Raw genomic sequence first — 13275 nt, forward strand, 5'->3', positions numbered from 1 at the left:
AACCCATTACTCCTGTCATTAAACACCTTGTCAATAATCCCTCCCCAGCCTTCCTGTAGCCCCCTTCAGATACTGCAAGGCCACTACAAGGTCTTCTCAAAGCCTTCTCTTCTCCAGGCTGCAGAGCCCCAACTCTTGTAGCCTGTCCTCATAGCAGAGGCTGCTGCAACCCTCTGAGCATCTCGGTGGCCTCCTCTGGAGTCGCTCCAACAGTTTGATATCCTTCCTGTGTTGGAGGCTCCAGAACTACACACAGCCTGACGCAGTAACACTGACCCCTGTCAAGTCAACCCCTCAAATCACTAACACAGACCCAGGTGAAGTCAGCTCCCTGGGAGAAATCTTTAGACAACAAAGCCAACTCCCTGCCTCAGCAGCCAACCTATTCTTACCTCAGCAAGGCGATTCTGCTCGCTGACTGGCAGCTCTCTCTCAGAACAGACTGCCCTGTAACACTGCACTGTGAAATTTCACATTCAGCATTTTATTAGAACCTGAATCAAGAGGGAAGATCTAAAGGAGCAGAGAAAAATGACTATACAAAGATTTTATAGAACATTCATTTACATACTGGAGACCTTTTGATGCTTCTTTACAGTTTCAGGGGAAAAAAAAAAAAAAAAAAAGGCAAAAATCTTCACTAGTAGGTAAATCCAAGAAGGAAACATTGAATTTTTAATGATTCTGCTGGATACAGGGAAACCATTCATTAACAACATGGCTTTCAGCATTCTTGTAGTTTAACACTGTATGATTATAGTAGTAGTACATTTACTAAGCAGGTTAATAGGAGTCTGGCTAAATACATGTTGTCACCTTGCTGTCCTCAGTTACAAAACTGCATATACACATCTACCAAAAACTCTGCAAGAGAAGTGCTGCATTAACTATTTAGGTCTGGTATTTGCCGTGAACATCAGTTTGGTGGGTGTCTTTCTAGAGGCTACAACAGGTAGGCACTGAACTATTTTGCTTTGTGTGGGTTTTTTAGCTCATTAAAAAGCAAAAAAGCATGTGGCATTAGGACATCCAAAAGGAATGCATAATACAAAACCTCCCTTATAAACAGGACAACTTCTTCCCCCCTCCCCCACTTACCAAGTAGAGCTGAACTCCCAAGAAACACTGGGAAATGTCAACATCCAATTCCTTATGCTCTTGACTTCAGCAGGCCTTGAGAAAGCACAAGGAATAAATACAAGGCCCTGGATGGAAACAATAATACATGGGGAAAGAAAAGACTATCTTAGGCCCAAAGGCCAACACTTGGTGTCTAACAAAGAGACACTAAAATTTAAGTAGCATCTACAGAAGTGAAAAGATACAGTAAAAAACCCTTCCTCGTTTCAATGCTCGCAACACATCAGATTGAAACCTAGCTGAGAGTTAACTCTAACTGAGATGTCAACTGAAGCAATTCACTGGACTCTGACTGGCTCACTGGATTGGGCAACTTCTCCTCTCATGTTTCCAATGGAAGGAAGCTCCTAGCAGTAAGAACTGCACTCTTTATTTGGATGGTACAGGAACACCCTTTAAGTAGCACACCTCTGTGTCAGAAGAACAGAATTATTGGTACAAATCAGAGGCACTTGCCTTCATTGCTTCAACGGTAGCTAGCACACTTTGGATTGCTTCACCCTTCCTCATGCATCCAATGCCCACTGCTACTCATACACCACTTCCTGCTCCAAAGAGATTAAACTTCAAATCCTTCTTCTCTCTCCTTTTCTCCCTGTCCCCACTCTCACCTCCCATTTTAAAAAGCATGAAGTTATTGATACAAAATTCAGTTACACAAATAATTTGGTAACACTTTGGCTATGGTCACTGACTAAGGTTTCCATGGTCCTAAGGTGTTAGGAAACAGGAAAAGAACTGCTTAGTAATAAACAGATTAGAGTTTATAATAGACAAATGTAGCCCAAATGGATGAAACCTTCTCAACATACATCCCCCCACCATACATCTCATTCCATGTAGCCATCATTTAGTAGAAGTGAGTAAAAAGCATTAAATCCTCCAAGTGCAGACAGTTCCTAGTCAGTCTAGTGCCTCACTCACTGGCATGCTGAATTCAGCATGTCATTTTATTCCTCAGATTATTAACATCATATTTTAAACCACACATCAGAAAAACAGAGGCAAATAAAACCTATTCAGCCCTGTCAAACTGAAGCTGGTCTGTTACCATCAGTTCTGGTACAGGGGTCTGCTTGGCTTGGAGCGAGTAGGAATCAGACAGCAGACTTCAGCAGTTTACTCTCCTCGTGAAGGTTTCCACTGTCACTTCCTACATCAGTGTCCTGTAAAGCCAACCAGCACTTTGTTAGGTGTTAAAAACCACCAACGTGTTCAGAAAGGTGCACTGATATCCACAAGAGGGAGGGTTGCAGAAATCATCCCAGAAATGCCCGCAAGAAACGGGACAGGGTAACAAAATCAATTCCATTCCCTTTTGGATTTCCTGACTCCAGGCAGGATAAAAAATGTCATGATAAATCAAAAAATGCAGGTCACAATTAAAACAATTAAAAAGAGAAATGCCTACAGCTCCAGTAAAAAGGAGGCACAAAGGTAATGGTGTCTCAGGTGGGGGAACTAAAGTTACTAGCAAAAGAGCATGAGAGGCAGGAACCGAGGAACATCTTCTCACTGTAAGACAGAAGCCAAACTAGGAGACTACTGCCTGTAACCAGGGCACAGGCTACACACACTGTTACTTATGCAAAGTAGTGCTACAGAGGCAAAGCTCAACCATGGTCTGCTTTGAGAACATCCATAAAGCATCCCAAGATCTGAGACCTACTATAAATAATCTGACACAGGTAAAAATATATAAATTATAAACATTTTCTTCTTTGCTTTTCCCTCATTTTTTATCTTGCATTTATTAAAATACAGACTCTTCCCTCCCTAGTTCTCTGTATAAAACAAAAATGATACAACCCCCCCCTAAGTACAGGCTAGATTTTTCACACAACCTTTGTTTTTGTTCTGCCACCTCTTCCTTATTTGACACTCTTCAGACTAAACCAGCCCAACCTTCTAAACACTAATCACAGAGCAATGTCCCTGAACGTTCCACACTGCCACTTCTTTCTGACGAGAAGTCAACTTGCACAAACCTCCTCTTCACATACACCCCCCCCCCCTTTCTCCATTCAGCTCCCACCACTGATCACATAAAGACAAAGGGAAGAGCAAACAGTCTTCCTCAGACCATTATTTTCTTCAGAGCACGTTGGCAAGGCCTACAGCTACCACTGATGCAATTAAGGCAAGTGTCTTTGTGAAGGTTATACAAAAGGTTTTCTGCACACAAAAATAAGTAGCACAGCCGAGTGAGTATTTCTGCTCCAATAAATGATGAGAAACAGCATGTGAAAAAGACATCAGAAACCCTTCAGGAGAAAAGGTTTCATTTTACACTTCATTCAGGTGTGGGCTACGTGGGCCTGGGTGGCACCCAGCTCCTTTTGTCCTCCGATACAAAATCAAAGAAATGCTTTCAGTCAGAGGCATCTCCAAAGGAAAGGCTGAACTCTTGCAAACACAATGCAGATGACTGTCCTCTGCTTTCCTTCTTGGGAATGACAAGGTTCAGACGTTGCTGCTGACAAGGCCTTCTCCCTCTCAAAGTGCTTTCCTTCAGTGACAGGACTGAAGAGCGCAGAGGCAAGGGTGAAAAGGCATCAGATCTTCTTCTGAGATCCAATCATGACCTTTGATACAAAGTTCACAATAGCGCTGGCGGGTTGCTCCGGATCATGCTCTGCAAATAGGTGGCACACGTTGTCTGTGGCACTGCCCTGCTTCCTGGCAACGAACCCAAACACTCTGCAAGGACAACAGCAGCACTGTGTCAGAGAACAGGCATTGCCTCATTGCAGCCTGCAAAAACTACACAGCTGAAACCGAAAGCACAGAGCAGACCTCAGCTATCCTGCGGGACTGCTAAATACAGTGGCTCAGTTACCCCAGCCTACTTGGGAGGAGCTCCCAAGTGGCTCGGGATGGACAGGATCTGGGAAGCAGCCCCTGCCTTCTAGTCTGTCTGTGTTACATCCCATACTGCCCACTTTCAGAGAGATGCTGCTGACCCTAGAGGCATGTTCCATCTGACTGAAGAAAGGCTTTGATGGACAAGGTACTCAAAACAGGACTTAAACCATCTATTTCTGTTTCTTTTAGAAAGCACTGCCTGAGCTCTCTCTGGTTAGGTTTTGGTGATGTGGGGACTGGGACACTTACTTCAAAACAAACCTCTTTATACTGTGCCAGTGATGAGATTTCTATCACACACTACTACTACTAGAAGTACTTCATGCATGTGCCCTGTGGGGCATTTGTACAGCTATCAGTCTAAGTGACACAAGCTATCAATCTACACAAGTAAGCTTCTGTCAGCGATGCTGGACAAGTGGAGCACAAAACTGAGTGTGGGCAGCAGGGTGAGGGAAGTGATCCTTCTCTACTCCACACTGGTGAGACCCCATCTGGAGTACCGCATCCAGTTCTGGAGCCAGTGTTAGAAGGGGGATATGGATGTGCTGGAAGGTATCCAGAGAAGGGCCACGAGGATGAGCAGAGGGCTGGAGCTGCTCTCCTATGAGGGGCTGTTCAGTCTGGAGAGGAGAAGGCTCTGAGGGGACCTTATTGTGGCCTTTCAGTATATTAAGGGGCCTACAAGAAAGCTGGGGAGGGACTTCTTTGGCTGTCGAGATAGGACTGGGGGGAATGGAACAAAGCTAGAAATGGGGAGATTCAGACTGGATGTTAGGAGGAAGTTCTGCACCATGAGAGTGGTGCAGAAGGAAGGAAGGGGTTGGCCAGATTGGTGGTGGAAGCCTCATCCCTGGAGGTGTTTAAGGCCAGGCCGGATGAGGCTCTGGGCAGCCTGATATAGTGTGAGGTGTCCCTGGGCATGGCAGAGGGGTTTGAACTAGCTGATCCTTGTGGTCCCTTCCAACCCTGACTGATTCTATGAGTGGCAAATGGCTCAGTTTTCACTTCTGAAACCTCAGCCAAATCACTGACCTGCAGCCCAAAGAAACCAGGCTCTGCACATCATATAATCAGGCCCTGGCTTGCAGCGGTGCAGATGAAGTAACTTAAGTTTAATTACAGTAAGCAGAGAGACTTTTTAACTCTGAACAGCTGCTTTCCTTCCACACCTCTGACCAAGACAATTTAGAACACTGAGAGAGGGATCACTGTAATGCCACTCCTAAAACCTTGTTCTAAGAGGGTCAGACAGGCGCCACTTACTTTGCAGAAAGGCCATCTTTCATCCACCTTGTTGTCCAGCAAGCAAGCAGTAACAAACAAACAGACAAAGAATGAAGAAATAAAAACGAAATCTACATTAGTTTTGTGTGTTTTCTTCAGACCAACAATACAAACACCACCCTAGAAACACTGCTCCTCTTCCTTACTTTCTATCCTGGGGATCCAAAGCGCAGAAAATAACAGTGCTGACCGGATAATGTCGCCGAAAAAAGAGCCTGTGAAGGAAGAAATAAAACCAGCTTTAGCAATAAAGATGCTTGAAGTTTTAAACAGCAAACAGCCCTGAAATACCAATCACCTTTGCTCTGAATTTAATAATAACATCAGGAACCCTTTAGGAGGAAAGGTTTCACTTTACGCTTCATTCAGGTGTGGGCATCCAGCTCCTTTTCTTTCATCCTTTTTGCTGTCCCCAAGTGGTTTTGAAAGCTACCTGAACTGATCCAACCAAGGAAATCTAGACTTAGGATGGTAATGTTCAGTTTTTGAATCCAAAACCAAAGCCTGACCCTCAAAGCTGAAAAAAAAAGAACTGCAAGTATGAAATGTGTGTTTTCTAGAAACTGCTCAGTGGGAAATGCAACTTCATGGAACTCAGAAAGAATTTGGTTATGCTTAAAAGCACAAAGCACTCCTGAGCATTCCAGTTGAAGGTTTTGCCCCTGAGCTGCTATAAATGCTTGCAGGTCCCATGACCATTAGCCTGGCACGATGCTGAATTCCCATTTTCCCTCTTTTGCCATTGTCAGTTTTCCAATCTGAAGACTTTGTGATAGTGTGCTAGTTTGAGGCTAGCTAGAATGTTTTGGTGAGAAGAATTACATTACAGGCTGTGAAAGGGAAACAGTGCTGATGTCTGCTGCTCTCATAGGCTTGCTGAGATGGGTAAGAACACAAACAGACAACAGAGCTGCTGTCTGGGCTTTGGGCTGAACTTCTCTCTCTAACCTAACCTGCCGTCTGTGTGACAAATCTATCTGCTTCCTAACCCCCCCGGCCGACCCTCCAAACTACCTTTAAACATAAGGCAAGATCTTGGGTAAGGTAGAGGGGTGGGAGGAAGGTGAAAGGGCGGTTGGGAGCCCCTCCTGGGGACTCAGGTTTCTGGGAGGGCTGCTGTGTTTCTGTATTACCTTTTAACTTGTCTATTTCTGTCTCTAACTGTTCATATTGTAAACACCTGCTTGTATATTGTGCTAAGATGTACATATAAAGCTCCATTCTATTTCCAGAGCCCCTGAGTCTAGCCTGGGTGATTTTCCAAAGTGTGGGGGGGGGCAGGAAACACCCAACCCATCACAGATAGCCTTAAGAGCATTTGGCAATTAGCTTTTAAATGTAGTACTTCACAGGCTATTTAAAGCACTGTTTCAAATGCTGGAGATAGCATCTGCTTAGGCCAGCTCTACTCAGTGATGCTGGTGAAAGACACCCCGATGATTGATTATTTCACCTGACAGGGTGAGTATCAAATGCTGCCAAAGCTGCTTACTTTCCCTTCTTTATAAGGAATGACACCAAAAAAACCCAGGTGTTGTGACAAAGTGACTTTACAGAGGTAAAAGCTGCATATGGAAGTAATGTCCACAGCTCAGACATTCATTCTCTGCTACTATAAAGAGCTAATGCTGTCACCATCACCCTTCAGACAATCCTGTTACCCTCTGAGACAGACTGCAGAGTGAGGGCAATCCAATCAAGCCCAGGCAACACCTGCTGGAGACAAGGTGGGACATTCCCTTCCCATCCCTCTTCTGCTTACTTTCTCTGATTATCAGTCAAGGTGATTCCCTGTGCAGACACCTTGAAATGGACAACGGTGGAGACGGGAGAAGGCTCTTGCATCAGCGTCGTGCTCAAGGCTTTCTGCACTGCCTGGTAGCCTGTGAGGGACTCCATCTCCACTGAATTCAGGTACCAAACGTTACATGCTGCAATGAGAGAGGGCAATGACTTTGAGAGGTCATGTGCTGGGTAGAGGCTAACTGGAGTGTTTCAGTGAGAAGAATTAGATGACAGGCTGTGAAAAGGAAACAATGCTGACGTCTGCTTCACTCATAGGTCTGCTGAGATGGGTAAGAACAAGAACACAAACATAGATAAGGCAGTCACTGTTTCTCCCTGGCTTCTGCTGTATGAACTGCTTCTAGCTGGATCTGTGTAACCCAACTAATCGTTCTGCTCCTAACCCCCCTGGGCAACCCTTCCAACTCACCTTGCATGTAAGGCAGACTCTGGGATAAGGAAAAGCAGTGGAAAGAAGGTGGAAGGGTGAAGGGGAACCCCTCCTGGGCACTGATTTCTGGGAGGGCTATTGTGCTTCTGTATTACTTTTAACTTGTGTATTTATGATACAGCTGTAAGGGTCAGTAATCTGTAACTACCTGCTTGTACATTGTGCTAAGCTGTGGTTATAAAGCTTCATTAGCTTCCAGCCAGCTGAGTCTAGTCTGGGTGAACTCATTGTGTCAGGGGGTGGGTAACTGCCAGAACCACCACAGGTCATTACCCAACAGCAAGGCAACAGCTATTTCCTGAGCAAATCCAAACAAAAGGTACACCTCCAAGGGAGGTGGTGGAGTCACCATCCCTGGAGGTGTTGAAGCCACCATCCCTGGAGGTGTGGAAGCAAAGCCTGGATGAGACACTAAATGCCATGGTCTGGTTGATTGGCTAGGGCTGGGTGCTAGGTTGACCTGGATGAGCTTGGAGGTCTCTTCCAACCTGGCTGACTCTATGATACATCTGCCACCTTTGTAAAGCAAAGAGGGAAGACTGACAGCAAACCACCACCCTTGCTACACGTCTCACATGCCCCACTGTTGCTTTATAGCATAAGTTTTGGAAGTGCTAGGCTTGTGTTTTTAATGCTTTTGTTTTTTAGCCAATGACTGCATTTATCTGTTATCCACAGATCCTGGCATTTAAATAAATACCAGACAGCAGCAGAGAGGCCACTCAAAGCTACTCTCACCATGAGAGTGGTGAGAGGCTGGACTGGGTTGCCCAGGGAGGTGGTTGAGGCCCCATGGCTGGAGGTGTTTAAGGCCAGGCTGGCTGAGGCTGAGGGCAGCCTGCTCTAGGGTAGGGTGTCCCTGGGCATGGCAGGGGAGTTGGAACTGGCTGCTCCTTGTGGTGCCTTCCAACCCTGACTGATTCTATGATTCTATATGACTCCACCAAAGGTATGCCTGAAGGCACAGGATGGGGACAGTTCAATTATGGCAGCCAGTAAGGAAATACACATTTTTGAAGCACAGGTTCACACATTTTATGCTTTCAAATCATATTTAAAGAAAAACACTCACTTGTTAGACAAGAGAAGAATGATTTCACCCCACAAAGAATGACTTACTGCAAAACTCACTTCTCATGAATTCCATAGCAGTTTCTATGTTTAGCAATTTTAGGGCTAACAAAATAACTTCCACATTGAGAAAAACTGCTGAGTTGACAATATTTCAGTCTGCTCTTTACCTCAGCATGCACTTTTAGTTTTCCTTTTTTAAAGGCCTAGTCTTCTTTTAGAGGTGTTCACAGTTTCTGCAGTATCTCTATAGAACAGAAGCTCACTGGTTTCTAAGACAGTTAATTTTTATAACAGGTCTAATACAAATTCTGTGATGAGCTCTGAAAAGCAGCAGCATTACATGGCAGTACTATGGTAACAGTGCCATAGAATCAACCAGCTTGGAAGAGACCTCCAAGCTCATCCTGTCCAACCTACCACCCAGCCCTGTCTAATCAACCAGACCATGGCACTAAGTGTCTCATCCAGGATTTGCTTCAACACCTCCAGGGACAGTGACCCCATATATTATCCTCCATTCAAGAGAGATGTTGCAGTACTGGAAGGTGTCCACAGGAGGGCGACAAAGCTGGTGAGGGGGCTGGAGCACAGCCCTGTGAGGAGAGGCTGAGGGAGCTGGGGGTGTGCAGCCTGCAGAAGAGGAGGCTCAGGGCAGAGCTCATTGCTGTCTACAACTCCCTGAAGGGAGGCTGTAGCCAGGTGGAGTTGGGCTCTTCTCCCAGGCAAGCAGCAACAGAACAAGGGGACACAGTCTCATGTTGTGGCAGGGGAGGTCTAGTCTGGATGTTAGGAGGAAGTTGTTGTCAGAGAGAGTGATTGGCATTGGAATGGGCTGCCCAGGGAGGTGGTGGAGTTGCTGTGCCTGGAGGTGTTCAAGAGAAGACTGGCTGAGGCACTTAGTGCCATGGTCTGGTTGATTGGCTATGGCTGGGTGCTAGGTTGGACTGGATGATCTTAGAGGTCACTTCCAACCTGGTTGGTTCTATGATTCTATGCAGTACTCCTCATCATTATTATATAGTGCTACTAGAATTATTCATAGAATCACAGACTCATTTTGGTTGAAAAAGACCTCTAAGATCATTGACTCCAACTAGCATCTAGTTCTACCAAGTCTGGTGCTAACTCATGCCCCTCAGAACATCTCTGCCCCTCTGAAACACATCCAGACATGGCAATTCAACCACCTCCCTGTTTCAGTGTTTGAGAAGCTTTTCAGTGAAGAAGTTCCCTCTAAAATGTCAGTAAATAAGAGATGAACTATAGATGTGATCTGCCTGGACTTCTGCAAGGCTTCTGACACGGTCCCCCACAACATCCCACTCACCAAGATGGAGAGATACGGATTTGATGGGTGGACTGTACAGTGTAAGGAACTGCTTGGTGCCACCTGCAGACTTGCTGAGGGTGTACTCGATTCCTCTGTCCTTAACACTGCCAAAGATGTTAAACAGTACTGCTGCCAGCACTGATCCCTCAGAGATGCCACTTGGCACTGCTCTCCAGTGACAGGAATCTCTCCCAGCTTATTTGTATATTCAGGTTCCAAATCCTTCTTTAGAAACAACTAAACAGGGATAAAAACGATGTGACAGGCTCCATAGGGAATGATCTGATTCCTGCCCCGACTGAAGTAAAATTATTTTCTTGCTTCAGAAAGCATTGCCTGAGGGAGGAGACATAAATACCTGCCCCCTTTGTTTGGCTTTTCAAGAGAGCAAGTTCTAAACAACTCCATTCTGCTTGCTTTTGTCCCCGCTGGCCACAACAAACACCACCAGCACGCCTGCCAGACAGACAGACAGACAGACATGTGCTGGCTGCTGGCACAGCTCGGCAAAGGCTTGCTGTTGCCTCAGCCACACATTCCTGCCTCATGACAGCACTCCAAGTGGTACTTCAAATCTGTAAGTCAAAGCAGACTGCTGCACAAGCAAGGAGCAACACTCTCTACAGAGATGCTTAGCTTGGCAACTGCCCTAAAGTGGGCGACTGCAATGAAGCGCAGTGCTCACAGCAAGGCCTGTCTAGCCACAACACCTCTGCCTGTGGCTCTGGCGGTGCCAAAAGAGGGTGCAGAGAAGAGGAGGCTCAGGGGTGACCTCATTGCTGTCTACAACTACCTGAAGAGAGGCTGTAGCCAGGTGGGGTTGGGCTCTTCTGCCAGGCAACCAGCAACAGAACAAGGGGACACAGTCTCAAGTTGTGTTGGGGGAGGTCTAGGCTGGATGTTAGGAGGAAGTTGTTGTCAGAGAGAGTGATTGGCATTGGAATGGGCTGCCCAGGGAGGTGGTGGAGTCACCATCCCTGAAGATGTTCAAAAGAAGATTGGATAAAGCACTTAGTGCCATGGTCTGGTTGATGGGATAGGGCTGGGTGCTAGGTTGGACTGGATGATCTTGGAGGTCTCTTCCAAGCTCCTTGATTCTATGATTCTATATGCTCCTGCTGCAACGTGACTATCAGGTGGGAGAACTCACAGCAGCCTGAAGACCAGGAACCATGGAAGGGCATGGGCTGAATGCAAAGGACATGTGCACTGTATAGGGGAATTACACAGCAGCTGAGTTCTTACTAAGGCCTGGTTTGAGACTACAAAGTGGCACTCAGAGTACCACGTCCAGAGTGCTAAGACACCACCACATGTTTTCAGACAGGGTTACTCCACCAGCTGCCTTTGGGTCAAGCTGCACACAAAGAAAGCATATAAGCAGCTACTGGAGAGCAACAGATGGTACCAATGCAGAGCATCACACTGTTTGGAGGCAACCTTGTCAGGCTTCTTTTGTCACACAAATACATATATGTTCTTGGGGAAGAGTGAGTGAAAAGCTGCCCAGTAGAAGAAGACCTGGGGGTGTTCACTGACAGCCAGCTGAAGATGAGTCAGCCTGTGCCCGGGTGCTCAAGAAGGACCCTGGCTGGGATCAGCAATACCGTGGCCAGCAGCACCAAGGAAGTGATTTTCCTCCTAAACTCAGCACTGGTGAGGTCACACCTTGAATACTGGGTTGAGCTTTGGGGCCCTCACTCCAAGTGCACTGAGGTGCTGGAGAGCATCCAGAGAAGGGCAGTGAAGCTGTTGAAGGCTCTGGAGAACAGGTCTGGTGAGGGGCAGCTGAAGATCTGGAGTTGTTTAGTCTGGAGGAAAGGAGGCTGAGAGAAGACTTTGCTCTCCAGAAAGGAGGTTGGAGTTTAGGAACACCGATGGAAGGAAATGGCCTCAGGTTGCACCAGGAGAAGTTCAGATTGGGTATGAAAACTTCTCCCCTGAAAGGGCTCTCAAAGACTGCACCAGGCTCCCCAGGGAGGTGGATGTATCACCATCCTTGGAGGTGTTTCAAAGAGGCAGAGATGTGGTGCTAAGGGACACGATTTCACCCCAGACTTGGTAGAGTTAAATATTGTTTGGACTTGATCATCTTAAAGTCTTTTCCAACTAAAATGACTCTATGACTCTAAACAATTTAACTTGCCACAGTGGCTGCTGCAGTATGCATGAGAATCCATAAAACAAAACCCAATGCAAAAGACATTGGACATTTCCTAGCAGCAAGAGCAACAAGTGAAGCACAGGGCAATGTTTTCATCAACTGCTGTTCAGACTGATGGGGCAGAAAGCATTTGCCAGTGGTACTCTTAATCCCTGTGCTGAGTATTTACCACTACTGAACGCTTCCTTTAGCTGCTCTTTGCCAACCTCAGACAGAGTTTATCAACCTCTGCAGCCACAGCTTGAAAATAGCTTCTGCAAGCTCATCAGTTATGAAAGCAATGTCACAGGTTAAAAATTGCTGTGCTTCAGCCAGCCCACTTGTACCTCATATTTTCACAGGAGACATGACTGGAATGCAAACAGTTGTAGAACTAAGGAGCTGGTTGCAGAAGAAAGAACCTGGTACATAGCCTCACACAGCAGGATATGTGCACTTCTGCACAGCCCTTTGAATTTCAGCTGCTGCCTTTAAACATCCTTCATTCCAGCCTCTCCCATCCTTCAACATACAAAATTTGGTGTGCTAGTTTGAGGCAAAGTGGAATATTTTAAAAGGAAAAAATAGATGATAGGTTGTGAAAAGGACACAGTGGTGATGTCTGCTTCACTCATAGGCTTGCTGAGATGGACAAAAACAGGAACACAAAACATAGATAAGACAGAGCAGGAGAGACAGTGTCGTTGTCTGCCAGAGTTTGTGTCTCTGTGCCCTGGGCTGCCTCTGTGTAACTAATCCCTCTGCTTTCTAACCTCCTGGCTGATCCTCCAAACTCACCTTGCATGTAGGATATATTCTGAGGTAAGGTAGAGGGATAGAAAGAAGGTGGAAGGGTGGTTGGGAGCCCCTGCTGGGGACTCAGGTTTCTGGGAGGGCTGTTGTGTTTCTGTATCGCCTTTAACTTGGATATCTCTGTCTATAGCTGTAGATATTGCAACTATCTGCTTGCACATTGTGCTACGCTGTGAATATAAAGCTTCAGTCCTTAACTTCCAGCTGGCTGAGTCTAGTCTGGGTGATTTCATTAGAGCTGGGGGGGTGGATAACTCCCATATCATCACACCTGGCAAAAGTCAAATGCAAGGAAAAGGATGAACAAACCTGCCCCCTGTTTGAGAAGCTCTGCAGCCGAGTTCGCAGCAGTCTGTGGCGAAGTTTCTGCTATCTCCTCCAAGGGAT

General features: G+C 46.2%; 1 protein-coding gene across 6 annotated transcripts in view; it reads right to left on the bottom strand.

Moving 5' to 3' along the window:
- Positions 1–463: 463 nt before the first annotated feature.
- The window catches only part of TNS3 (tensin 3), a 269285-nt gene continuing 256473 nt past the window's right edge, over positions 464–13275 (bottom strand). For all 6 annotated transcript variants that reach the window (XM_064169929.1, XM_064169928.1, XM_064169927.1 and 3 more), the window contains 5 exons: positions 13198–13275; positions 7055–7223; positions 5439–5507; positions 5272–5298; positions 464–3840 (listed from right to left, as the gene is read on the bottom strand). In XM_064169929.1, the coding sequence (XP_064025999.1) occupies positions 3696–3840; positions 5272–5298; positions 5439–5507; positions 7055–7223; positions 13198–13275 (488 nt within the window). In that variant the 3' untranslated portion in view covers positions 464–3695. The remainder of the gene's footprint in view (positions 3841–5271; positions 5299–5438; positions 5508–7054; positions 7224–13197) is intronic.

This window comes from Pogoniulus pusillus, chromosome 32, assembly GCF_015220805.1.
Source record: "Pogoniulus pusillus isolate bPogPus1 chromosome 32, bPogPus1.pri, whole genome shotgun sequence".
In the NCBI taxonomy this organism is placed as follows: Eukaryota; Metazoa; Chordata; class Aves; order Piciformes; family Lybiidae; genus Pogoniulus; species Pogoniulus pusillus.